Source organism: Siphateles boraxobius, unplaced genomic scaffold (assembly GCF_051911475.1).
Source record: "Siphateles boraxobius isolate OS27281-9 unplaced genomic scaffold, OSU_SipBor_1 65, whole genome shotgun sequence".
Classification (NCBI taxonomy): domain Eukaryota; kingdom Metazoa; phylum Chordata; class Actinopteri; order Cypriniformes; family Leuciscidae; genus Siphateles; species Siphateles boraxobius.
The window spans coordinates 2,892,193-2,916,830 of NW_027509192.1; the positions used below are offsets into that span (position 1 = coordinate 2,892,193).

General features: G+C 38.2%; 2 protein-coding genes across 4 annotated transcripts in view; both read left to right on the forward strand.

The window, feature by feature from the left end:
- Positions 1-235: 235 nt before the first annotated feature.
- Positions 236-5,715, forward strand: hmg20a (high mobility group 20A). 3 transcript variants are annotated; one of them, XM_077210313.1, is made up of 9 exons: positions 237-577; positions 1,376-1,452; positions 1,542-1,751; positions 2,373-2,505; positions 2,747-2,784; positions 3,732-3,804; positions 3,880-4,095; positions 5,074-5,206; positions 5,290-5,715. In XM_077210313.1, the coding sequence occupies exons 2-9, from the start codon at positions 1,387-1,389 to the stop codon at positions 5,291-5,293; spliced, it is 873 nt and encodes a 290-aa protein (XP_077066428.1). In that variant the 5' UTR covers positions 237-577; positions 1,376-1,386; the 3' UTR covers positions 5,294-5,715. The 3 variants fall into 3 exon arrangements, with proteins under 3 accessions (XP_077066427.1, XP_077066428.1, XP_077066426.1); XM_077210311.1 differs by having other exon boundaries at positions 239-577; positions 3,729-3,804; XM_077210312.1 differs by lacking the exon at positions 5,290-5,715 and having other exon boundaries at positions 236-577; positions 3,729-3,804; positions 5,074-5,210.
- Positions 5,716-11,194: 5,479 nt separating this feature from the next.
- Positions 11,195-24,638, forward strand: part of peak1 (pseudopodium-enriched atypical kinase 1) — a 36,315-nt gene continuing 22,871 nt past the window's right edge. Inside the window, exon 1 of the mRNA XM_077210208.1 lies at positions 11,195-11,383. The gene's annotated coding sequence lies outside the window, so the exon portion shown is untranslated. The remainder of the gene's footprint in view (positions 11,384-24,638) is intronic.

The window sequence follows — 24,638 nt, forward strand, 5'->3', positions numbered from 1 at the left end:
ATAATCAATATAATAATTAACCCAATATATATATATATATATATATATATATATATATATATATATACATTATTGCGTCCATACTGATTGTTTGCAAGTTACACCTAGATTACACCATAATTCGCGCAAAACGTCATGGGGTGTAGGAATAATGTGGATTAAAAAATGTAACAGAGGAGCACGACAGTTAAACCAGTTGCACTTGCATCTTCTGGTCAGCGGAGGGCAGCAACACGCCATTAATCTCTCGTAACCTGTTAGTACTCGAGCAGCGTTTCAGACAACACAATAAAGCGCTTTTACTGAGGCTTTTACCGAAATAAAGCGCTTTTACTGAGGCGGAGAGAAAGATGATTAGAATTAAGATTGTGATGATGAGGATGCATCAGGGACCTGGCTGACAGAGCGATCGCATGACGAAGCCGTCCTACTTCCTGTCGCCGCGTGATGACGTCAGCCGGCTCCGTGCATTGTTTTGACTCGGAATATTTTTCTCTGTAAAATTCCTGAGAAATCGTGCGAAAAACACTTTAAAGACGCAATTTTTCACTTGATTCCACCTTCAGAACAAAAGACAGGTGAGACAATTGATGTCTGTCAGGTTTTGCATTATTCTAATGCATCTGTTAAATTAATCTTCTGTACCAACATTATATAAAGTACCGTGGCTGTACTACAGTAAAATGGTCAGATAGAAATAGTACTAAATGACTGCTATGTCGATGTACAATATTGCTTAAAATAATTATTTCCATTAATATATAACCATGGTACATGTTCCATAAATATGGTAAGAATGGTACTGTATTCATGAGACCATGGTAATTTTAGTATAGTTTAATTTTATTGAAGAAAATGAAGAATGAAAATTATATATATATATATATATATATATATATATATTCCTATGGGTGTTCAATATATTTATATTGATCAGCTTTTATGTATTTATTTTTTATACATGTATATTTTGTTATATTTGTGTGTGTATGTGTGTTAATGGTATTAAAAGAAAATAATTTAATATATAATATTTTATATGTATACATATTACATAATATACTTATATATGGGTTTTATATATTTATACTAATTTACATATAAATATATATATGTGTGTGTGTGTAAAATACAATTTATTAATGTACAGTATATTTTTAAAAGAAAAAAATATATATATGTTTGAATATTATGTTATAATATTATTATAGTGAGTATAAGATGGAAAAATTATATATATATATCATAATTGAAATATAATTCATCAAATTGTCTACATGATATTTTGAGTTTTATTACAGTAGCTTTGAATTATTTTTAAATGCTGAGTCCAGTCATCTTCTCTTTTTACATATCTCCTATATGTGACACTAAGGGTCAGAGGTCATGGAGGAGCAGAGCAGGTCACCGGGGGGCAACACAGACAACAGCAGCCAGCGTAACGGAGAGGAGGTGAGCAGATCATGTGATCGTTGACCCCCGGCTGTCGTTGCACAGGTCGAGCACTGTTAACCAGTCATGTGAATCGGTGTTTTTGGCAGAAACCTCGCAGGAGCAGCTGGACCAAAGGCAGGAGGAGGAAGAAGCCACTGAAGGACAGTAACGCCCCCAAAGCTCCGTTAACAGGATACGTGCGCTTCATGAACGAGCGCCGCGAGCAGCTGCGGGCGGAAAGACCAGACGTTCCTTTCCCAGAGATCACCAGGATGCTCGGGAACGAGTGGAGCAAACTGCCCCCGGAAGAGAAACAGGTCAGGACACACAAGTGCAGTAAACCTTAAAGAGGAACTATTGTGCTTTTTTACATTTTCAACTTTCTTTAGTGTGTAATATTGCTGTTTGAGCATGAAAAAGATCTGAAAAGTTACAAAGTAACTCTAAAGGGAGTTATTCTCCATATCAGCGTCACCGTTTTAGAACTCCCTGAAACGCCTCCAGTGTAGTCTTGAGTTTTCTCTTGGAACGAACACGTCACAATATTCCTCATTTAAATAATTCCCGCTAAAAAAAGGGGGCGAGGCTTGAGTTGAGTTAGTAGTGTGTTGAAACTCACGGTTATGGTAAGGGACGGGACATTTCCCAAATACGCTTAAAGTGGTTGACCAATCACAAAACACTGGTCCAGCTGACCAATCACATTGCGCTTTTCAGAAGGAGGGGCTTCATACAGACCGGAACTAAACAGAGCGTTACTGACAGGAAGAGAGGTGCTGCAACAATGTCAAATATGTGAAAAATTATGTATTTTTTTGAACATCCAAGCATAAAAACCTATTCTAGTATGCCCATGCAAAACAAGACTGTAAAAGGTCATCTTTAATCAAAATTAAAAGCTCAGACATCTAACATCGCTTTGTCTGGCTCTGTCTCAGCGGTATCTGGATGAAGCGGACAGAGATAAAGAGCGCTACATGAGAGAACTGGAGCAGTATCAGAAGACTGAAGCCTATAAACACTTCAGCAGGAAAGTGCAAGAGAAACAAAAAGGAAAGAGACACAGAGGAGGTACGAAATCCAAAATGAACTTTTTTGTCAATCCTGCATTGAAGTGACAGCCACAGCCAATCAGAACACTTTTGATGTTCACTATGAAGCTGTGTGGGGCAGGATTTTGGTCCGGTGAGATTTCACAGTGGGTGGTTCTTCCTGGTAAAACAAGAATAAAAAAAGAAGAGACTTACAAAATGATGTGGATCACAAATCACTTGCTCAAAGTAAAATTCCTCTCTCTTGCTGTCGTTATCAGATGCTGGGCGGCAGGCACCTGGTGAATCCCTTCATGAGGTAAAAATATCGACGACAGGACACATTGAATATGCACACATATGTCATGTCATGGAAAACCTGGAATGGTGGTTTTAACTTTTTAATCAAAATCTATTTTTATTGTTTTATATTATTGTTTTAAAATATTTAATTTGCTGTTTTTATGTAATGATCTTTTTATGGAATCATCCAATAATCATACAAGACTGGAAAAGTAATGGCAATAAATCTTGGGAAAGTCAAGGAAAACTCTTTAGTCAACATATGTTTTTATAGTCTTTTATTATTATTCTAAACTATTTCAATTGCCTTTTTTATACAATATTTTTTATTAAATTATCCAATATTCAGAAACGACTATAAAAGAAATTGAATTTCTTTCTTTATTCAAAAAATATATAATACTAAATAGTAAACTATAACAATATAATAAAAATAATACTAAAATATTTTTATTGGGCTACAATTTTATAAAGGGATTTTAATTAAATGATCAAGTAGTCGCAAACTACTGGAAAACGACTGTAAAAGCCACAAACAATTAGAAAATCTTGAACAGTCATGGAAAAGACTATTGTCATTATAAGACAATAAGTAAATAAGTACTTTTAAATAAAATATTTAAATAGCTATAATGTGATATATATTTTTTTTATTATTATTTTTTTTTTTTTTTTTTTTTTTTACTATTAGATGTTTTTTTATACAATAGTTAATAGGCTAAACTCTATAAAATTGAAAGGTGTGGAAACCCTCATTTCATAAAATGTGTAAAATATGTTATTGGTAGCTGGAATATGATCGATTTAGCCAAAATATTTAATGAACAAACTTGCAAAGGGTGGAGGATATGTAGATCATTTTGACAGCCACTGTAATTCTATGGGTGCAGATTCTGATCGGGTCTATTTATTATGAATCAATGACAGTCTGAGCACTCAAATATTCTGTCTGTCTCTCAGAAGGATCTGGAGATAAAGGATCGCTCCGTGTTTGATATTCCCATCTTCACTGAAGAGTTTCTCAATCACAGTAAAGGTGAGAGCGGAGTGCTGTTGAATGTGTGAGTATGTCTTTAATGAAAGCATGATTCACTGAGCGTGTGTGTTATAGCGCGTGAGGCTGAAATGCGTCAGCTGAGAAAGACGAACATGGAGTACGAGGAGCGAAACGCAGCGCTGCAGAAGCATGTGGAGAGCATGCGCTCCGCCGTGGAGCGTCTGGAAGGAGACGTGCTACAGGAACGCACGCGAAACAGCCTCCTTCAGCAACACCTGGACACCCTGCGCTCGGCCCTCACACACAGCTTCTCTACTGTCCCCCTGCCCGGTGAGACACACACTCACACACACATGACTGAACTGCAAAAACCTCCAGCCAGCTGGGTTCTTTTGAGCAGTCTGATTCATTTTAGTTCATTTTCTTTAAATCAGTTCAATTATGTTTTTCAGCCATGACCATGAAATCCTATAAAATTATAATATTAATATATTATATAAATATTACCTTTCTATATATATATATATATAAATTCCACTTCTAATGAAAATTAAATACAGAGATCCTGGTTGTGCTTGTTCCCAATATTAATTAATAAAAAAAAGTATATAAAATATATATTAGATTACATTAAATATATATATTATATATATATATATATATATATATATACTGTATCAAATATATTAGATAACATTAAACCCATATTATCAATATTTATATAAATTATTTAAACAGTGTGTGTGTATGTATATATATATATATATATATATATATATATATATATATATATACACTGTATATATAATTTTTTATATATCTCTTATGCTCACCAAGGCTGCATATATTTGATCAAAAAGTAAAAACAGCCCAGTAAAAACTATAATATTGTGAAATAGTATTATAATTTAAGTGTTTTCTATTTGAATATATTTATTTGTGTAATTTATTCCTGTGGTGCAAATCTGAATTTTCTGCATCAGTCTGAAGTGTCACATGATCCTTCAGAAATCATTCTAATGTGTGGATTTGCTGCTCATGAAACATTTTGATTGATTTTTTTTTTTATGAATAGAAAGCTAAAAAACAGCATTTCTTCTAAAAATAAATCTTTTCACGGTCACTAACTGAATATATTTCCAAAACAACATTTTCTTATAAAAAAAATTATCTGTCAAAATATTGCCAACATATTACTTTCTTTGTTTTATTCCCAAAGCTTATTTGAGGCTGTTTCAACTGTGAATCCGATCTTACCATTATGTAAAAGATCAACGTTTCCTGACTAACTTTCCCATGTTCCTGCAGGCAGCGGAGAGACGCCCACACTCAATTCCATCGACTCCTACATGAAGAAGCTTCACAGCATCATCATGTCCAGCCCACAAGAGCACCAGCACCTGATCGGCACCGTCAGGGACGTGGTGAACCGCCTCGACAGGTAGCCACACACCACAGTATTCCTGCTTTATATGTGAACATGATCCACGTGTGTGATAATGCACTGCTCTGATGCACCTGCAGGTAATTGTGAGGCCCCGCCCCCTCTCGTGCAGTAGCCCCTCCTCCTATCCTGCGATGACCACGTTTTTTTGTGTCAAGCAATTGTTCAGTTGTTTCGTATTTTTTTACAATGCTGTTTTTATCTGCTAATTTTTATTTTTTTATTTTAGCAGTCCACATTTGCCATGCATTTATGCGCGTTATTAAAATGTAAAAACATTATTTTAGAAGGGTTGTGGTTTCATCTGCATGTATAAATCTTATTTGATTTTAAGCTGAAATTTATACTTGTAATTTCTTTCATATGATGTAAGAAAGTGCGATGTTGTGTTTGTGTGAAAGAGTAGCAGGTTCATCTGTTGCTGGTGTCTTTGTGCTGGAGTTACTGAATTCCCTCTATGGTCTTGACATTTGAAGAATTCAATAAAGCAAATGTATGAAGACATTGATGAGTGTCTGATTCTCTCTCTCTCTCTCTCCTCCAACTCATTTGCTAGATGGTTGCTATTAATTAATTAGATTTGTTCCTTCTGGGATGAAGCGCTAGAGACAGCAGTGTTATAGTTCTCAGGACAGACGGTTTGCTGAAGGCTGCTACTGAACAGCTGTAACCCAGTTGGGGTGAATTAATTAAAGGTTTTTATATTAAAAAACACAATATCTGGGGTGAAAAACTGCGATTCTGGTGTTTTTATTTAACGGAAGAGAGGGCTGAAAAAAAAAAGAGAAAATCTTTGAAAAAGGTCAAGTGACACTTTAATTTAGGGTGATGTAGTTACACGTTATCACATGTACTTCTAGTAATAACAGTAAATTATGCATAATTACAAGTAATTAACCTTAACCGTAACTCAAGTTAATTAATATTATTCAGTACTTATTTAAGTAACTACGTCACAAAATAAAGTGTAACCAAAAGTCAAATTCAATTTTGCACCGTTTTAAATCTAGTTACTATTTGGACTATTGATTTGATAAATTAATTAAATGACATTCACACATTTGCAGCAGTGTTTTTTTAGTATCATTGAAATACGTTTTTATATATATATTTTCCATTTTCAGTTCAATTTTATTAATTTTGTTGTGTGATTCTGTTATTTTTAATAGTTTTCTATACAGTATGTCTATATCGTTTTAATTAACTTATTTTATTTTAGTAAATCAGGTTAAACTAAATTAAAATGAGAAATGTTTTCTTGAAACATTTCATGAAAATGTAGTTTACCGTAAAACAAATGTACTGTTTTTGTGAAATATATATTTTTCTAAATAATTTTTACTCTATAATTGCTATAAAATCAAAGCCATATGTCTAACCAAGTTGTGTTCCAAATTTTAAGTAGATATCACAAAAATTTTGTTTTTTGATTCTGTTTAGGTGCTATACCAAAAATAGACACCCATATTCCACTGAATTTATTTTGTTAAATAAATTGACATTATTTGACATTGTTTGACATTATCCTGTGTAAAATTAATATATTTCTGTCACAATATCTCTTCATTCACAAAACAGTCAGCAAATATGGAACCTTGAGTCTCAGACCTTTCCGTCAATATGTGTTTTGTCAAGATTAGAAAAAAAATGTTAAAATAAATTTTGTAATATGAAACATCACCCACTATAGGGCAGGAGCCCGCTAAAAGATTTTAAAGTACCGTTTCCATGGTAACGCAATGTCCGATTTCAAAATGGTTTTGACAGGATGCATTTTGAGTGTATAAGCTTTCGAATGATTCCTAATTTATGATTACTAAAATATTTGATAGGAAAAAAAGGAATTAAAAAACGAGTTTATTGAGGTTCAGTGCCGATGGCTGTCGTGTCGATGAGGCCTTCACAGGGGAGAGTCTAGTTGACACAATCTCTGCTGACACTTCAGGGATGCATTGTGGTCGTGTCCAGGCGCAGGTCCTCCATCTGATCTGGATACGGCTCGGGTCCGGCTGATTACAGTTAACCTCGGAATAAACAGAAAGACTAAAATTAGCGTAGATCCCATTCTTTTTATGATGTAGCGAGTACATCAGGTGTTATAGGAAGTGTTTCCGGTTCCAGGCTGACCTAATTTATGCAGCCTAATAATCATTTAACTGACGGTACCCTTTTTTGTATTTTATTTTATTTCAGTTAAAGGGGCAGTGTGTGATTTTTAGCGGCATCTAGTGGTGAGGTTACGAATTGCAACCAACAAAAGTTACGGTGGCCGACAGGAAAATATGTCGTCATCTGAGACAGCAGAGAGTAGCCAGTTCAACAATGAGGTTTCTTTACAATGATAAATTAAGAAATTATGTTTACTTAATTATTCATTAAAACTATATGTTATTGTGAATATTATTGTTACTTGTTCATCATTAACTATTATAACCCTGATTTATAGGTGTGAATTTAGTGTCCAAATAATATTTAAGCCCTTGTAATAGAGAAGAGATGTGCTGCAGCTGCACAGGACTCTGGGACATGTGTAATTTCCTTTCTGTTGTCATGTCCATTTCCTGTCAGACAGCAGGACTTCCTGTCATCCGTCAGGAATGAGGTACGGCATCCATGGCACAGGAGGGTCAGATGACCTAACTTCCTTTAAACCATTTGTCTTTCCCTGTCTAAAAAGGGTGGTAAAATTTTTTTAAGGGATAGTTCACTCAAAAAATGAAAATTCTGTCAATTTACTTCAAAACTCATACTTTCTTATGGTTTATGGACCGCAAATTACATTTTGAAGATATTTTTGCATGTCCGATTGTGAACGGCTCATTCTTTTGAATTGGATCGTGTCAACAAAACCAGATTGAATGATTCATTTGGGAATCAAATGTATCGGGTTCTAATGTTCAGCTCAGTAATTATCATTGAAAAAATGAAGTAAATTTTTAACAATGCTATGACTTCAGAACATCAAAATATAGTTGTAAGGACAAATTATGGTGCTAATTGTCATTTTGTTTCCCACAGAAGAAAGAAAGTAATCTAAGTTTGTCACAGCATGACAAATTATGACAGAATTGCCATTTTTGGGTGGACTTTTCTTTTAAACTCTCATGTTTACAAAGCATGGAATTGTTCATCTTTCCCTCTCTTTTGCCCAAAGCGAAGATCCAGCTGAATGCAAGAACTCATAATCATAAAATGAGACTCCCTTTGCCCTAGAGATGTTTTTCATTTCCTCAACTGGGAGAAACAACATATTGGAGGAGAGGAGAGGAGAGAAGAGGAGAGGAGAGGAGAGGAGAAGAGAAGAGAAGAGAAGAGAAGAGAGGAGAGGAGAAGAGAAGAGAAGAGAAGAGAAGAGAAGAGAAGAGAAGGAGAGGAGAGGAGAGGGGAGGGGAGAGGAGAGGAGAGGAGAGGAGAGGGGAGGGGAGAGGAGAGGAGAGGAGGAGAGGAGAGGAGAGGAGAGGAGAGGAGGAGAGGAGAGGAGAGGAGAGGAGAGGAGAGGAGGAGAGGAGAGGAGAGGAGAGGAGAGGAGAGGAGAGGAGGAGAGGAGAGGAGAGGAGAGGAGAGGAGAGGAGAGAAGAGAAGAGAAGAGAGGAGAGGAGAGGAGAGGAGAGGGGAGGGGAGGGGAGGGGAGGGGAGGGGAGAGGAGAGGAGAGGAGAGGGGAGAGGAGAGGAGAGGGGAGGGGAGGGGAGGGGAGGGGAGGGGAGGGGAGAGGGGAGGGGAGAGGAGAGGAGAGGAGACGAGGAGAGGAGAGGAGAGGAGAGGAGAGGAGAGGAGAGGGGAGGGGAGAGGAGAGGAGAGGAGAGGAGACGAGGAGAGGAGAGGAGAGGAGAGGAGAGGAGAGGGGAGAGGAGAGGAGAGGAGACGAGGAGAGGAGAGGAGAGGAGAGGAGAGGGGAGGGGAGGGGAGAGGAGAGGGGAGAGGAGAGGAGAGGGGAGGGGAGGGGAGGAGAGGGGAGGGGAGGGGAGAGGGGAGGGGAGAGGAGAGGAGAGGAGAGGAGACGAGGAGAGGAGAGGAGAGGAGAGGAGAGGAGAGGAGAGGGGAGAGGAGAGGAGAGGAGAGGAGACGAGGAGAGGAGAGGAGAGGAGAGGAGAGGGGAGAGGGGAGAGGGGAGGGGAGGGGAGAGGAGAGGAGAGGAGACGAGGAGAGGAGAGGAGAGGAGAGGAGAGGAGAGGAGAGGAGAGAAGAGAAGAGAAGAGAAGAGAAGAGAAGAGAAGAGAAGAGAAGAGAAGAGAAGAGAAGAGAAGAGGAGAGGAGAGGAGAGGAGAGGAGAGTTACATGTGGCTTGTGTGTGTCATGAGATGTAGAGCTCATTTCCTGTCTCTTATTCTGAATATCCACCCTGAAACCACAGACAATAGAGTCACACAAACCAATAACCCACACACAATGAGCTCAGCAACACTTTCTCTGAATCAGCTTTATCCTGTCATGAGGGAATAGGATTTTCCGGCATGTCCATGGCTGATGATGGTCTTCTGTCATTCTCATTCTTCAATATTCTGCCCTAAATGTGGTTGATGTATCATAGAGGGAAAATATATTTCATGAAGTGCTGTGGTCAGATATGTATTAGATTAATATTGTAGTGATGGTTTATGCATGAGTTTCAGCTGACGCAAAAGGGAAAAAAATAGATATCGTCTTTTAGGAATAATTCATGCCTTTCTTTCAAGATACAAAGTAGAATGTTATGCAGAATGTTCACACTCCTCTTTTTTACAACAATGAAAGCATATAGCAACCAGATGTAGCTCCTTAATGGCCAAATAAGCACCATAATAAAAAGGCCTGGAAAGTTAAATTTTTCATTTTTGATTGGTTTTGAATAGCAGCATCAGTTCTCAACAGAAATGCAATGAGATTACACTGAGGTTACAAAAACAAAGATAGGCTACTTTGAATGTTTCCATTGGGTTATCCATTGGGTTATCCATCGTCATTACATTAATACAATTTTCAAAAGACTGTAACTCTCAAATTAAGGCTGATAGCAGATAAAAAGATCTGTTGTGAAACTGATTCACAGACTCATTAATTTTCTACTGGGATTCGGGGCCTCAGAAATACGAACGTCTTACAGGTTTGGAACAACACGAGGGTGAGTTAATGATGACAGATGAATCTTTTCGGTGAACTATCCCAAATGAAAGATTGTATGTATGACAGCATGTGATTTTACAGTCATGTTGTACTATTCTCTGTCTTAAAATATTTAATTTATTGTGTTTTACCCTGTTTAACACTCTTGCAAACTATTATAACCCAAACTTTCAGACAAAAAAGTTTCTTGAACACCATGTAGGCTGCTAGTTTATTTATAGCCTGCATTTGGCTTTTTACTTATGGCAATAGTATCTGCTTCAAAATTCATAAAGGTTATTGTTCATTTGTGCAGATTATCTTGATAAACAAAACGTACGAATTTTTTTAAAGGTCACAGAGCTTATTTGCATAACCTAAAAGAAAATATGTCAAAAGAAATGAAAAATGTAGGCTACCATGTATGTTGGCAATATAAGCTACCGTACAAATTAAAAGTGTGGTCCTGATTTGTGGCCCTTGAGCTTTCCAAAGATGAGTAGAAAGGTATGAAAACGTCACTTTGGGGGCGGGGTTATGAGTTTGTGCGCAAACGTTTCGCGGCAAAATTAACTTTATAGCGAAACAGATATGAACTGGGACTGTATCAACAAAATAAATGTTTTACTTAACCATTTCTAAGACAATCGCACATTTGCACGCATTCTGTATTAAACGTGATAATATAGTTTCTAAGGAAAGGATTTCAAAAATAAAACCACAAGTGTCCTTATGATGACATTTCCAAATTTGTTTTGTTCTTTTTGGTCTCAAAACATAATACAGTTTTACATTTTAGCAACTATTATTATTAATGTTCTTCAAAATATCAATTAGTAACCACAGCAAAACTGTCTGGGAGCAAAGCGCGTTTCCGACATTCCAACACGAAGTGCGCGTCCACAGCGCCCTGCCCTCTGCGCGTCCCCGTGCTCGAGCCGTTACCGGAGCGGCGGAACACGGACGCGTGATCACACATTTCTCCCGAGCAAAATATCCATCAGAGCCCACGTTGAGTTTGACGACAGTTCCGCGATATTTGGATTAGGATGGCGCACACGGGTTCGTGAGAAGAGCGTTGTCGTTCGCTGAAGGTAAGAGCAGAAAGTTCGTACGGAGTTTCACAGAAAGATCCACGCGGCGCGTCAGCTCGAGCGAATGGCGCATATTTAGACGCGTGACGCGCAGCTGTGATTTTTCAACCAGTTTATTGTCAGTTTAACGAGTTGAACATTTCAGAAGGGCCATGAAAATGTTTGTGTTGTGGTGGTTAAATGGTTAACCTGAGTCATTACGCGTGTTATGTCTGATTGTGGTGTGTAACAGCTTCAGGAATATTTTCTGTGTGCAAAGGATAAAGTGTCATTTCTGCTAAATCATTTCTGTGAGGAGATAAAATGTCATTTTCTCTCTGGAAAGTCCATGAGGGAAACTGATGTGATCTACGCCGGTTCTGGAGAGTTCCTCAATGTTTCTGTCAGGATGCTGTTGTGTGTGTGTGTGTGTGTGTGTGTGATGTGATCCGTTTTAATATTAGCTTTCAGTTTGTAACTATATCGATCATTTGTTGAAGAAATGTGTTTCATATATCTGTAGCACTATGTCTTTAGTTGTCAATGTGATATAGGATTTTTACCTCTTGGATGATTTAGCATTTTTACATTCACTGCCAAATAGTTTTCAAAGAAGGATTCATTTAAGCTCACATTATGCCTGCATAATTAATATGTGGTTGTTATTATTAACCATACATGCATAATGTTTCTTTTTCACCGCGTATGACAGCCGATGAACAGGAATTGCTGTAACGTTAGTTTATCCAGACTTTCACAGACAGTGAAAGGCAGCTTGAGAGGCTTGAGTCATATGGGTTTCATTTTGGATGTTAGTTTTAAGCACTTGGCCTTTACCATGGTAACAATAATAACAGGTTCTGAGTTATTCTGATTAGAATTAGTTATTGACCAATATTTGCCCAAATCGGCCATTTAACAGAATAGCCTATACTGTGAGTTTAAAAATTACTGATAGACTTCCTCATGGGTAGTGCTTTTCCCCCAAAATATTTTTGAGTAAATGTAATGTTAATATAATATTTTTTAGCATTTTTTGTAAATATTTGCACATTGCTTATTTTATATATATATATATATATATATATATATATATATATATATATATATATATATATATATATATACATACATACAGCATAGTAGTTTATAATGTATAGAAGTTTAGCAAGTTACTAAAGTATTAATGGTCTCTGTAGTAGTTTGATTGAAACTGTGGTTTCCATTGTGAATTTTTGTGAGGTAGTGTCAGAGCTTGGAGAAACGTCTTTTTTTCTTTCTTGAGATTTGAGTCGATCCAGAGGTTTTAAAGTCACCATGAAATAAAAATGGAAAATTCATATTTTTTTATGGAATATTGTATGATTTATTATAAATGATTTTTCCCTGCACATACATTTTTTTTTTATAAAGACATGTTTCCTTGTAATCTTTAATCAAAATAACTCCCCCTCCCTCTTGCAAAGGACAACAATCCAATCAAATCCCATTGGACACAATCAAGTCCTGAGAGTTCGAGAAGCCGTTTCACTCGGATAGAAAAAAGACTTTATGAGTGTAAGTGGAGTTCTGTGTTTTGGTGAATAGTTGTCAAAGGGTTGTGATTTGGTTAGGGAAGGATTTGAGCTCTAGGAAACAGGTGTGATGAGCACCCTGGGGCGGTGTGTGTGTGTGTGTGTGTGTGTGTGTGTGTGTGTGTGTGTGTGTGTGTGTGTGTGTGTGTGTGTGTGTGTGTGATTATGTTCATAGAGTGAGGACACTGAATCAGATCAGGACCTGACAGATCAGATTAACCAGACAAAATCATCCCTTTCCTCTCAACTCTGACTATTGTAACTCAACCCGTTAGGGCTGTTCACACAGACAGCGACAAAGTGCTGCTGTCCTATATAAGTTCAAACGGTGACACTTGACCTTACATGATAAATGACTGACATGCCATAGCCAATCAAATCGTTGCACTAGAAGCCTTGTTGCCATCTGTCATTTTGTCAGTCAAGTTTAACTAAACTATCAGACACATTCAAACCTCTATTTTTGGCAAACTCTTTTTACTGTGGTTAAAAAGCTGTTTGTTATGGCACATGTAATTTGAATACTAGGTATCCAGAATGGCTATATAATGCAGTTTTGTTTGTTTCTTTTGGCAATATCAGACTGTAATCTCAAAGAATGCAAGTAGTCATTGTCTATCATTGACCTTAAGTCGTTAATGTTTTCAATGGTCAGTGTTTGATCAGCAAACATGCATAGAGCACTCAAATAAACAGAAGCTCAACCGTACTTGCTTGAGGCGTGAGAACAAACTTCATTGGATCTTGCGGAAGCTCAAACATGCGAGAATAGGCCTATGTCACACTTCCTGCTTGCGGAACGCGGAGTAGGGTTACAGAACTTCCGGTCAACAGTATTTCTCAATAAGGATTTAGATTATCAGCCATAATTAGGGCTGTCGCGATGAAGGAATTTCCCTTGCGGTAATTTTGAGTGGCTCAATAGCGCGATATGCGGTTTTACCGCCATTTATTTACTTATCTATTTATATTTATTTGTTGCTATATAAATACGTGTTATGATGTGGTCAGCATACACAAAAACAATGTAACCGAAACTAAACAGCTTCTCTGCGCATTGAAAGGCTGTCACTCAGCGCGCAGTTGTTACGCCAACGGACTGTCTTTGAGTGAGTCATTAAACCGTTCATTCAACGAAAACGTTCAAAAAAGCGATATCAACGATAGATGTAATGAAACAAAGTGTTAATTATTGTTTAACTTTGAGCTCCACTTTTCAAGGCTCAGCTGGCCAGCAGTGCTTCACTTTTGGGCAAAAAAACTAAAACCTAAAACCTAACCCTGCGGTTGGCCTGTCAGTAGCGCGGTACTGCAATTTTGCGGTTATCGCGACAGCCCTAGCCATAATGTCTAAACCATCCAAGGTAGACTAACCACGAGCTATGAGGTAGTGAAACGAAGGTTTTTGCTCCTGTAGAAGCTATAAGTTCGTATGAAATCAACCTTGTTTTAAGAAAAACGTGTTTTATTCGCAATCTTATGGAAAAAAAACTATACTACCCACAATCCTAAGCGTAGCAGCAACGTCTGCTGATTGGTCCAACTCGCTGTTACCATAGAAACGTTTAACTTACTGGCGTACGGCAGGCTACACCCGCAGCTGTTGTTGTAGTGTACCGGGTTGCTCTGCATCAGGACGTAGACAGCCATACCTCAGCTTTCACGCTTTCCCACTTGAGAGTTTTCATTTACCATCCGAACCACATCGCCATATGTGAGTTCAGGCAGGTTGCGGAGAGATTTAAACCAGCGGTATCTGTCGGACTCCGCCATTGTAAAAAGCTAACCGGAAGAGCCGTATCCACTGATCAGTGTTTGTGTGAATAAAAGCTTAAATTAAATCTGTTCATCATATAAAGCGATTGTGTTTATTCAGAAGACTTAAAGGATTTATTTTACGATCTCTTTATCAACATTTTGAAGTTTTGGGTGAATAGACTTTCAATGGACGGACAGAAATCTCTCAGATGTCATTAAAAATATCTTCATTTGTGTTCTGAAGATGAACAAAAGTCTTATGGGTTTTGAACGACATAAGGGTGAGTCATTTTTGGGTGAACTATCCCTATAACTAGGGCTGCTCGATTATGGAAAAAATCATAATCACGATTATTTTGGTCAGTATTGAAATCACGATTATGTAACACGATTATTTCACATGACTTTGGGAACCTGTTGCATTTATTAAAAGACACCTTTCAACATTTCTTAAAAAATTTAAATTTGAACATTTATTGTACTTTTTGAACTATTAAACAGCCTTGCAAACTCACAAGTGGTGAAAAAGGTGACATGTTAACAAAGTAATTTGTTGTAGGGGGTCACTAGGGCGTTATTTACCTCTATAAAGGACAATTTATTAAACCTTACTAAATATGTTTTATGTCAAATTCTTACATTTGATCAAATTCAGTTTTAATAAAAAGGGCTGTTATCCATTAATTTACACTGCAAAATTACAACTGTAAAAATATTATGAGATTAATGTTTAAGCAAATAATAAAATAAAAAATAAAATCAATGATACCTTTAAACAATAAATCATTAGTTGGCCACAAGTGACCGTCTTAATAAATTAATCATTGAGTCATTCATTAAAACGATTCGTTCAAAATAATGAATCATTCAGTAATAAAACACAGCGCAATAGTGTTGCTTTTATTTTGTAACTATTTTCGTCTGTGAAATAGAACAAAACCAGTCAATATTGCATCTAAAATGTAAGTTACTACATATAAACTAGACTACTTGTTTATTAAACTATAAATTAAATTTTCAAATTCAACATTTGCAATCGTGATATTATAGAACAGCCCTTAGTCGTGTTAAGTTACTTAACTATATCATATATTATAAATAAAAAGAAATCAACATTTCTACCTCAGTATGTTTCTTCTGTGAGTTTTTGTGTGAGCTGTTAGGCTCATTTGTTTTGATTTCTCCACTAATGTCTCTCTCACAAATAGACAGGCATCGCAGCTTCCAGAAACTATCCATTACCAATCTCTGTTTACACTGACTGATCGGTCGGGCAAGTAAAACTCACTTAAAACCTAAAAATCCCCTTTTCCCGGACAAGCAGACAAGTGTTGATGTCGCTCCCTGTGTTCATTCTCGATTTGTTTCGTGCTGTAAAGGGGAACAGATGATCAGGTCATGTGCGCGCGCTGCCGTTCGCTTGAACTGAGGCGCTACAGTGATCGAGCAGAAAGAGATCGCGACAGCTCGAGAGACGTCTATGGTCTCACTCCAGTCTATATTAAATTAGCCGATTGTTATTGTTAAGTTGCTTGCAATTTATGACTGTATCTGGCTGAGAGAGTTTATGGATCCGGGAGGGGCGGATGTGTCATCAGAACACAAGACAAAATAAGAGTGTTCTTGCAAAATAATCGTTTTTACTCGATTGTACTATTTTGGAGATCGTTGGGTGCCAAAATCGAAATTGAAATCGAAATTCGATTAATTGCACAGCCCTACCTATAACTATCCGCTGTCTTGTCTTAAGGTTAATTGGATTTGATGGTCAAGAAGAAACGCGTACTAAAAACCAAAAAGCAAAGCGACTTGACAATCTCCAGCGATTTAATCGCTGTCGGTGTGAACCAGGCTTTGGTCAGATGTCTGTTTGATGTGTGATAGTCATTACAAACATGCCATTCAAACATACCAGTGCTATCGTATAATCCAAACACATGCATGCAGTACACAAACAAAATACCAACACAGAAAAAACTTGACGGTCATTCACCTCTGTGCAGTTGCGTGTGAAATGGCATTAATCATTTGTAAAATAACAGGTGGTGTGTGTGTGTGACACACTCGATGACAAAAAAGTTGTTTGTTTTGCGGTGAGTCTTGTGTTAAGTAGCTGGCATGAGTCGGGACAGACAGACAGGGAGCTATGGGAGCATTTTGCCTCAGGTGTTTGGTATGAGACACACATAATCTCTAGTTTCAGCCAGACAGGTTTAAATATACACCTCCACTAGCCCTGTGCCCAAACACTCAGAGCGGTTTGACTCTCTCGCAAGTTCAATGAAGCATTTCACTTGTGCACATTAGCTCTATCACTTTAGAGATGATCACATTAGATGTAGTGCTTTATCATAAACCAAAAGATAATGCAACAGTTCAGGGATGAGCGAAAATACATTGATTACTTCATATTTCACAGAAAGACAAATACTGAACACATTTATCATACTGTCTCTCCTGTGTATGTGGGATTAAGATTGTGTATTCATAATAAAAAGGGTATGACAAAGTCAGTGCCATCTATAGAGTCATCTATAACTACAAAAACAGCCAATCGTTTTTGTCTGTCAGCAATATGTAATATAGTAATTCTTTAGTTTAGATGCACATCTTTGTATCAATTTGCATTTCTTGTTAAATGTCAGTCCAAGATGGTAGATGATCAAAAATACCTGCGGCTGTTTTAAAAAGGACTCTCATTTGGCTGGTAACGGGTGTTAATTTCATACTGTGAATGCATGACTCCAATAAAAAACGAATATACCAGTGAAAATATAAATGTTCTTGCCACTTGGAAGCACACAGCATCTCCTCCGCATTGCAATTGGGTGCTATCCAATATATTCAAGTGTAAGCGTAAGAATTAAGAAAAGGGTTCAGTAGTAAAGTACATGTTGCCTGCGGCAGGCAAAGGTGCCAAGGAAAAAATTTTTTTTTGCAGTTTTTGTGTTTTTACTAGTCAATTACTTGTGCACATCCTTAGTATGTAGAAGCATGTGAATTGGGATTCGGTGAAGTGCATGATCATCTCTCTACAGTGATGATGGTCATATGTCATAAAATTGTGAGTTTCAGTAATAGTGACATCATGACAACAGCATCAGCAGTTCCCATAGCAACAAAGGTGTCAGTTAGCTCAAGGCTACTCTGAGTGAAGTGCAGCTAATCCTGGCTGGGTCTGCAAAAATCGTCTCCAAAAAACCTTTCTGAACTCCATGATGTGTTTTCATTTGATGTTGACTTGAAACTCTGAGTCAAACGGCAGTCTTTCACGTACTGATCCAGGATCTGTTTGTGTGTTTTTCAGTGGATAACGCGCACCATCTGCCTTTCGTAGCACCTCAGGACCTAAATGTGATTTACTGGCATGTTTTATGATCTGCTAATCCACAGTGGGAATATTAGGCTTAATAATAGAGGGTGATATCATACATGATGTCATCGCCAAGACGTCTTCTCCATCATGATGACAGCGTGCTTCACTTTAAGTGATCCCTTGATATCAAAAACATGCTTCCTCCAGACGGACTGCCCTAATTGTCATGGAGATGGTTCGTCCTTGCTGTCATTAAATAGGAATTTGCTGGAATTGGCTCGGTTCTCACATGGGTTCTTCCCTGCCCCGCCCACTTCTTAGGCCACACCCACATCACATTAGCCCCACCACAGAGCATATCAGCTCCTGAAATCTTGTCTGCCGTCTCAGGCTGCCCTCAGTGACTTTTATAAGTTTCCAGACTCAGCCCACCCTTAACTGCATTTGGCTTGGCAGGATGGTCAGGAATTGAAGTGAATGGACTGGATTTCATACAAATATCTATCTGCTGGAATAAAAAATGATTTTTAGATCTTTACAAAACCACCTTAGGATTAATGTAAGAGAAGACGGTATCAAACAAGCGTGAGTAAGAGAGAGACACGGCCCACAGGCGTTCAGAATAACAGAGGGAATGTGAGAAGCCAAAGGAAAGAGAGACAGACAGCCAGAAAGAAAGAGTGGAGGTGGTTTGAGGTTGGCATTGAGAGCCGTGTAGGCTGAAATTGTGTTAACGCTGATATTTTAGAGCTCTAGTGCTGCCACTCGTTCACTCTGAAGTTTACCATCAAAGTTGCATAATTGCCTGCCCATTAACACATGTACACTCATGCATAACTGAACAAAGGGTTTCGCTTTTGAGCTGTGCATTAAGCTTTCAGGCCGAAACACACTCTCAGGGCCAGCTTTTTTCCTTTTCCTTTAAATTTTTCCATATTTGCGGTGTATTTTTGATGGCTTCCTATTCCCAATTTGGTCATTTTGCAGACTTTTTAAGACGACTGATTTACAAGAAGTGAGCATTGGTAAGTACAACATTTTCGCATTTGTCACAATTTGTCGATTTGCTTAGAATAGGTTTATTGACTTTTAAACTAGGCTTGAGTGTTCACTGTCATGCTTCTGTTGAATGCTTTTCTTGTCTCAATTGTGCGTTTTGAAATGTCATTAGCGTTTTTGGTACGTTAAGTTGGCTGCAACGTAGATTTATTGAAAGTTAAGTCGCTACTGCTCTGCGCAAGTAAATAGTGAGCAATAACTTAAACTCTTGTCTTCTATGGTCAGTTTTTTCCTTCCATTGCAACAGTTCGAAACAAAACCACATTTATATTATCTAGTTACACTGCTAGCATGTTTATTTGTAGCTTTTCCACGTTGTTTACTTGAAATAGATGCTAAAAGTGTCCAAACTAGGGATGCAGCGAAAAGAGAGTAGCGTAATTTTACCAGCACGGCTATACCACACCATGTTACAGCACATTAGAGCAATTGCAAACAGAAACAAGTATACTACTACATAGTCATTTCATGTCAATATATTATTTAAGCAGACCGATGAGCATGAGTGGAGTATTCCCATAGGCCGTGAGCAACTGACTGGAGGGCAGGTGCATAGAGCAGAATATTGAACGGAGCTCCACACCGGTCAATGATGCCGATTAGAGCGAGAGTGAAGCGAGAGTGCTGAATACTGAGGGACCGGGTGGCATATGTTTAAAATCTAATTTTCAGCAGCTGAAATTTCTGTGCATTCCTAGTCAAAACGCGTCATCAGAATAGCGCTAGATAGGGGTGGTTAATCTGTCTGATTTCCCGATTATATTACGATTATTGAAGTCCCGATTCGATTACAGTCGATTTTCGATTATTAACGATTCTCGATTAGCGATTATTGATTTTCCATTTCACAACAGTAAACGAAAATACACTACAAAGTGATTGCAGTATTAAAAAAGTTAGCAGCTGAATTACTTAACTCTTTTATTGAGTAACAACAACTCAAAGCACTTTCTGTGTCGTGTAATTATAACTTCAGAATTTTTTATATTTAGCTTATGTTCTGTAGAACACAGAAAGGAATACATCACATTGTGTTGTGACTCATCAAGTTGAACTAAACAATAACAAATAAATGAAAGGCTTATTTCCTTTAGGAAGTAGATCAGAACCAACATGCTGTAGAAATTGGACAATTTTCTTCTAGAAAGACAAGGTGTTGTTCAGGTGGAGGAAGACTGCAGGTTGCAGTCGAAACATGTCAAGGTAAAGAAAAAGTTTATAATGCAAATTTTTTTTTGCATTATATGCGGTTAGAACAGCTGTCAGCAGCACGTCCTCATCCATTTCAAGCGCCTCGTCCCCTGAGGCGGTGGCGGCAGCGCGGGCGGGAGGGGGGGGCGGAGAAGGAGAGATAGACGCTAGAGGGAGTCATTCCGGCGAGCATTTAAATCAGAAAACGACGGCAGTGCGGCTCGTGAGCGGCAGCTGCGCGTCTGTGAGGGCAGGCGGAGAAGGCGAGAGCGAGGCTCGAGGGGAGGGAGTCCGGCGAGCGCGTCGCGGTGGCCACCGGCTCCGGCGGCCTTTGATAGGCGCTTCTTTGCACGGCCCTGCAAAGGGCGGAGTAACAGCTTGAGGGTTGAATACTTTGAGCCGAGCCCGCAGGGTCGACATCGGAAGTGCGTCGCTGAACTCACAAACCCCCTGAGGGCAAGAGCTGCGTGTTCCTGGCCCAGGCAGAGAGCGCAGATCACATGGCGGTCTCCGTCGCTGAGCGGGGCTCTGCACGAGCCGCAGGAAGTGCAAGGCATCTTGAAAAAGACGCTCGCTGCTCTTTTAGACAGAAAGTTTTGCAAGAAAGGATACGTCGCCGGATAGCGTAGCTCGCACGGATGGCTGAAGGTGGCGAAGACGGCCGGCTTCTTGAGGCGCCGTCCTAAGCTGGCTTGTCGCTTCCTCGCCGGCGGTGGCGGCTTCTCTCTAGATCCAGCGATGCGGCAATAATAATAATGCAAATAAATAAATAAAAAATCTATTTTTGAAAATTTAATAATCGATTAATACTCCATAACATACTCGCGATTAATCAATAATCGATTTTTTTCACCACCCCTAGTGCTAGACTAGTTACCTATCAGGGAAACAATTTCGGCTGAAACAGAAAATAACTTTTTTTTTTCTGTGTTTGCTGTATGATCTCTGTTGCCGAGATTCAGTAAAACATATCTTATTTAATTGCACAGACATTTTAAGGTAACTCAATTGCCCCCTTGAATACTTAAGTTTATTACCTCTACAGGAACTAAAGAAAACCCTTATCAAGTATGTACAGCAGGACCGTGCACTTGCTGTTTGATGAATAAGCTTTTGCACACTTGCATTTTTTTGGCCTTTGCCTTTGAATAGCACCATACTATCATTTCTATTTTTGCAATATATGTACCAATTTTCTGTTAGCATAAATTACCTGGATGATGTGTAGAATACAACGGAGCACACTCATGAGATACTCTATCCCACAATATAATCCTCCATTTCTAGTCTCCTTTTTCGAGATGCTTTTACACAGAAAAAACTTTTTTTCCAATGTGCTAATTCGACTCTACACTTAAATTAAACATGTAAAATAACATGGTATACTAATGGATTTTTTTTTTTTTAAAGCTGTGCGGTAAGCAGCTAGTTTTCTGAAGCTTGTTATTTTACAGGACCATTTAACCCACAGGGACTTCCTGTCGCTCACCCCAACAGAAAGTGATGTCAGAACCCCCACCCTACCTTTTTACTCCCATAGGAAACGATTATTCTAATGGGTGTGCGTGTGTGTGTTAGTGCTCATATAAACAGTTGTAGCACAAACACACACATTCTCTGACCTCTCTAGTGTAAATATTAGTCCTGCTCCCTTATAAACGGTGACTCAGCCCAATGGAAGACGCCTTATATAGAATTGTGTATGCGTTGTTTAAGTGTCTTGCAGAGGTACTTCCCGAATCCCTACATGTGAAACTATGGACATGGTTGTCTTTGTCTTGCTTTTTTGTTTATCTCCAGGGAGATTTTGAGGTCATAATGCCATAATTGGTTTTGGATGCTGATTGGCCGATAGTGAGGCCATTTTGGCGACAGAGGAATGCAGGAATGAGATCTGTTTTCTCAAAGCCACATCCTGTGAGCACACAAACACACACTGAACCCGAAAAACGGCTGATCTCTGTATCAAATCGGTTCTCAAACGAATGGTTAAAAGCATTCAGTGAATCAGCCAAATGGCACTCAAAAAATAATTACTGCAAATAAAATGATGCCCTTGCAAAGACCTCTCTCTCACACACACACACGCACTCGAGTGGGTGACAGCGCTGAATTCCTCTGGTTTCTATCACTGTAGTGGCTGTTTAGTCTTAGACACGGTTGGAATGTGCCATGGCATGAGAACATGCCATCAACACTCAGACAGAGGTTAGCGAGACGTACAAACATCTGTGTATGCGTGTGAATCACGTTTCATTTGTTCTTTAAACAGAAAAATCATGTCCCTAACACATCTGAATATTTAAGAAGCAGCGTTTCTTCTTCATATACAGTTCTAGTGTGCATTTCTTTGAGTGTGTTTGTAGGGTCTGGCTTTGATAGGATTAGAGCAGTTTGTGTCGGTTTGAGGGGCTTGACATTAATGGTCGTCCAGGGAAACCACAGAAAAATCACACAACTAAAACATCTCATAGGAGACCGCTGCACTAATATGGCATGTGCTCATCTGATATTGTAATATAATCAATTTCAGAGGAACCTGTTGATAATAATGTCACTCAAAAAGATATCGGATTTATGCTCAAGTACCTTATTTTCACATTTGTCATCATCTAACGCTGACTTAAAGTTAATCTTTATAAAATATAATAAAATAATGTTGTTAAATATATTCTCTAGCAGATCTCAAAATCGACATCCATTTTTCATACTGTAGCCTACATTATAATGTTGTGATGCCTAAATTCACTTTATTTTAATGCTTTTTGTTTTTCACGATCACTATTTTAGTTTTTCGTATTTTCCTTTTCATTTATTTTGACACATTTTTATGATATTTTAATTAAATCACCTGGTTATTGGTTATCGCTTATTGTTTTGGTCAGACTTTTAATATCAGTGCATCCTTAAAAATCTAACAAATATTGGTAGTCTTAAGGCCCATTCACACAAGAATAATAACTATAACAATTAAGCTTCAATAATATCTATAAGAGTAGTGAAGTCCAGACCACAAATATAACGACACAGAGGAACATATAATTTGAATTACTTTCACAATGATTTTTTTTCCATCTGATGAACAATTAAAAATATTGACAACCAATCAGAAGCTAAAGAATCCAGCCAATCAGAATCCAGCACAAGCATTTAATGCGGCAGACAACAAAACTGCATTGTGCGCGTATAACAAACAGAACATTGTTGCCCATTAGCATGAACGCCAATATAGTTATAGTTATTTTAAGGTGAACAGGCCTTTTGGCTACTAGCCGATTAACTTCCTGTTTAAGAGGGCACATCTTGGCTGGAATAAGCTGGCTTTATGCCGACTTTTTGACTATGCAAGACTAAGCTTAGGGTCTGTTGTGGTTCAGGTATTGATTACTTGATGAAACGTACAGGCTGAGTTCAAAGCCTCTGTGTGTGTGGTTGAATCCTCACAGTATTTCCTCAGGACAGCTGCTTTGACTGGCTTAATGTGTGCAGGAAGATCACAGTCCATGGTGGCCCTCAGGGGCCCGGTGTAATCCTGAAGGCTTTTTGTGTCATCCGACTTCACCCAATCCTGCTCCATCCTGCCATGCTCAGGGTGGCCTGTTATTGCAGCTGTGAAAAAGGATGCTGGGAATTATATCAGTCTCTCCCTCTCCTACTGGAAAATCACTCTTTCATTTCTTAATATTTTTATAACAGAAACGGCGACATCCATAATGAGACTCATTTCCGAGTCAAACTGAATAGTTAGTGGGAAATAATGAAGGGTGGGACTTTGATAAAATCCATCACGAGTTGATCATGAAAAGCAATTCCGTTAAATTCAAATTGGTTTGTATAGCACTTTTCTTATTTTTATGCAAATCGTTCCAAAGCAGCTTTACGAAGAATAGTGCATGATATCCCCGGCGAGCAAGACAGTGTCACAGAGGCAAGGAAAAAGTAAGCTGTTTGAGAAAGAAACCTTGGTAGGAAGCAAGACAAAGCAGGCTATAATATTATTAGATGATAATATTTTTCTCTGCCTCTGCAGAGTTGGTTAAATCAGCAGAGAGGAAAGGTCTTTTCAGAAGCAAAGAAGGTTATTATTACATTTAGATTTTTTTCTTCAGAATAACATGCACTTAAGAATAACATGAATAATCATGCATTGCATAAGAAAATGGAAGTTCACCCAATTAAAAAAAAATCTATTTACTCACTGTCCTGAAAACCTTTGCACATCCATATGACCTGTGTTCTTCCATGGAATGCATGCAACTAGTAATCCCTACAACCGACTAGTCAATTAGTGCATTTGACTTCATCTAGATTTTTGTGTTATAGCACCATACACTTTCAGATGGAGATCTTTATCTTTTGCACTATACCATCTTTGGGG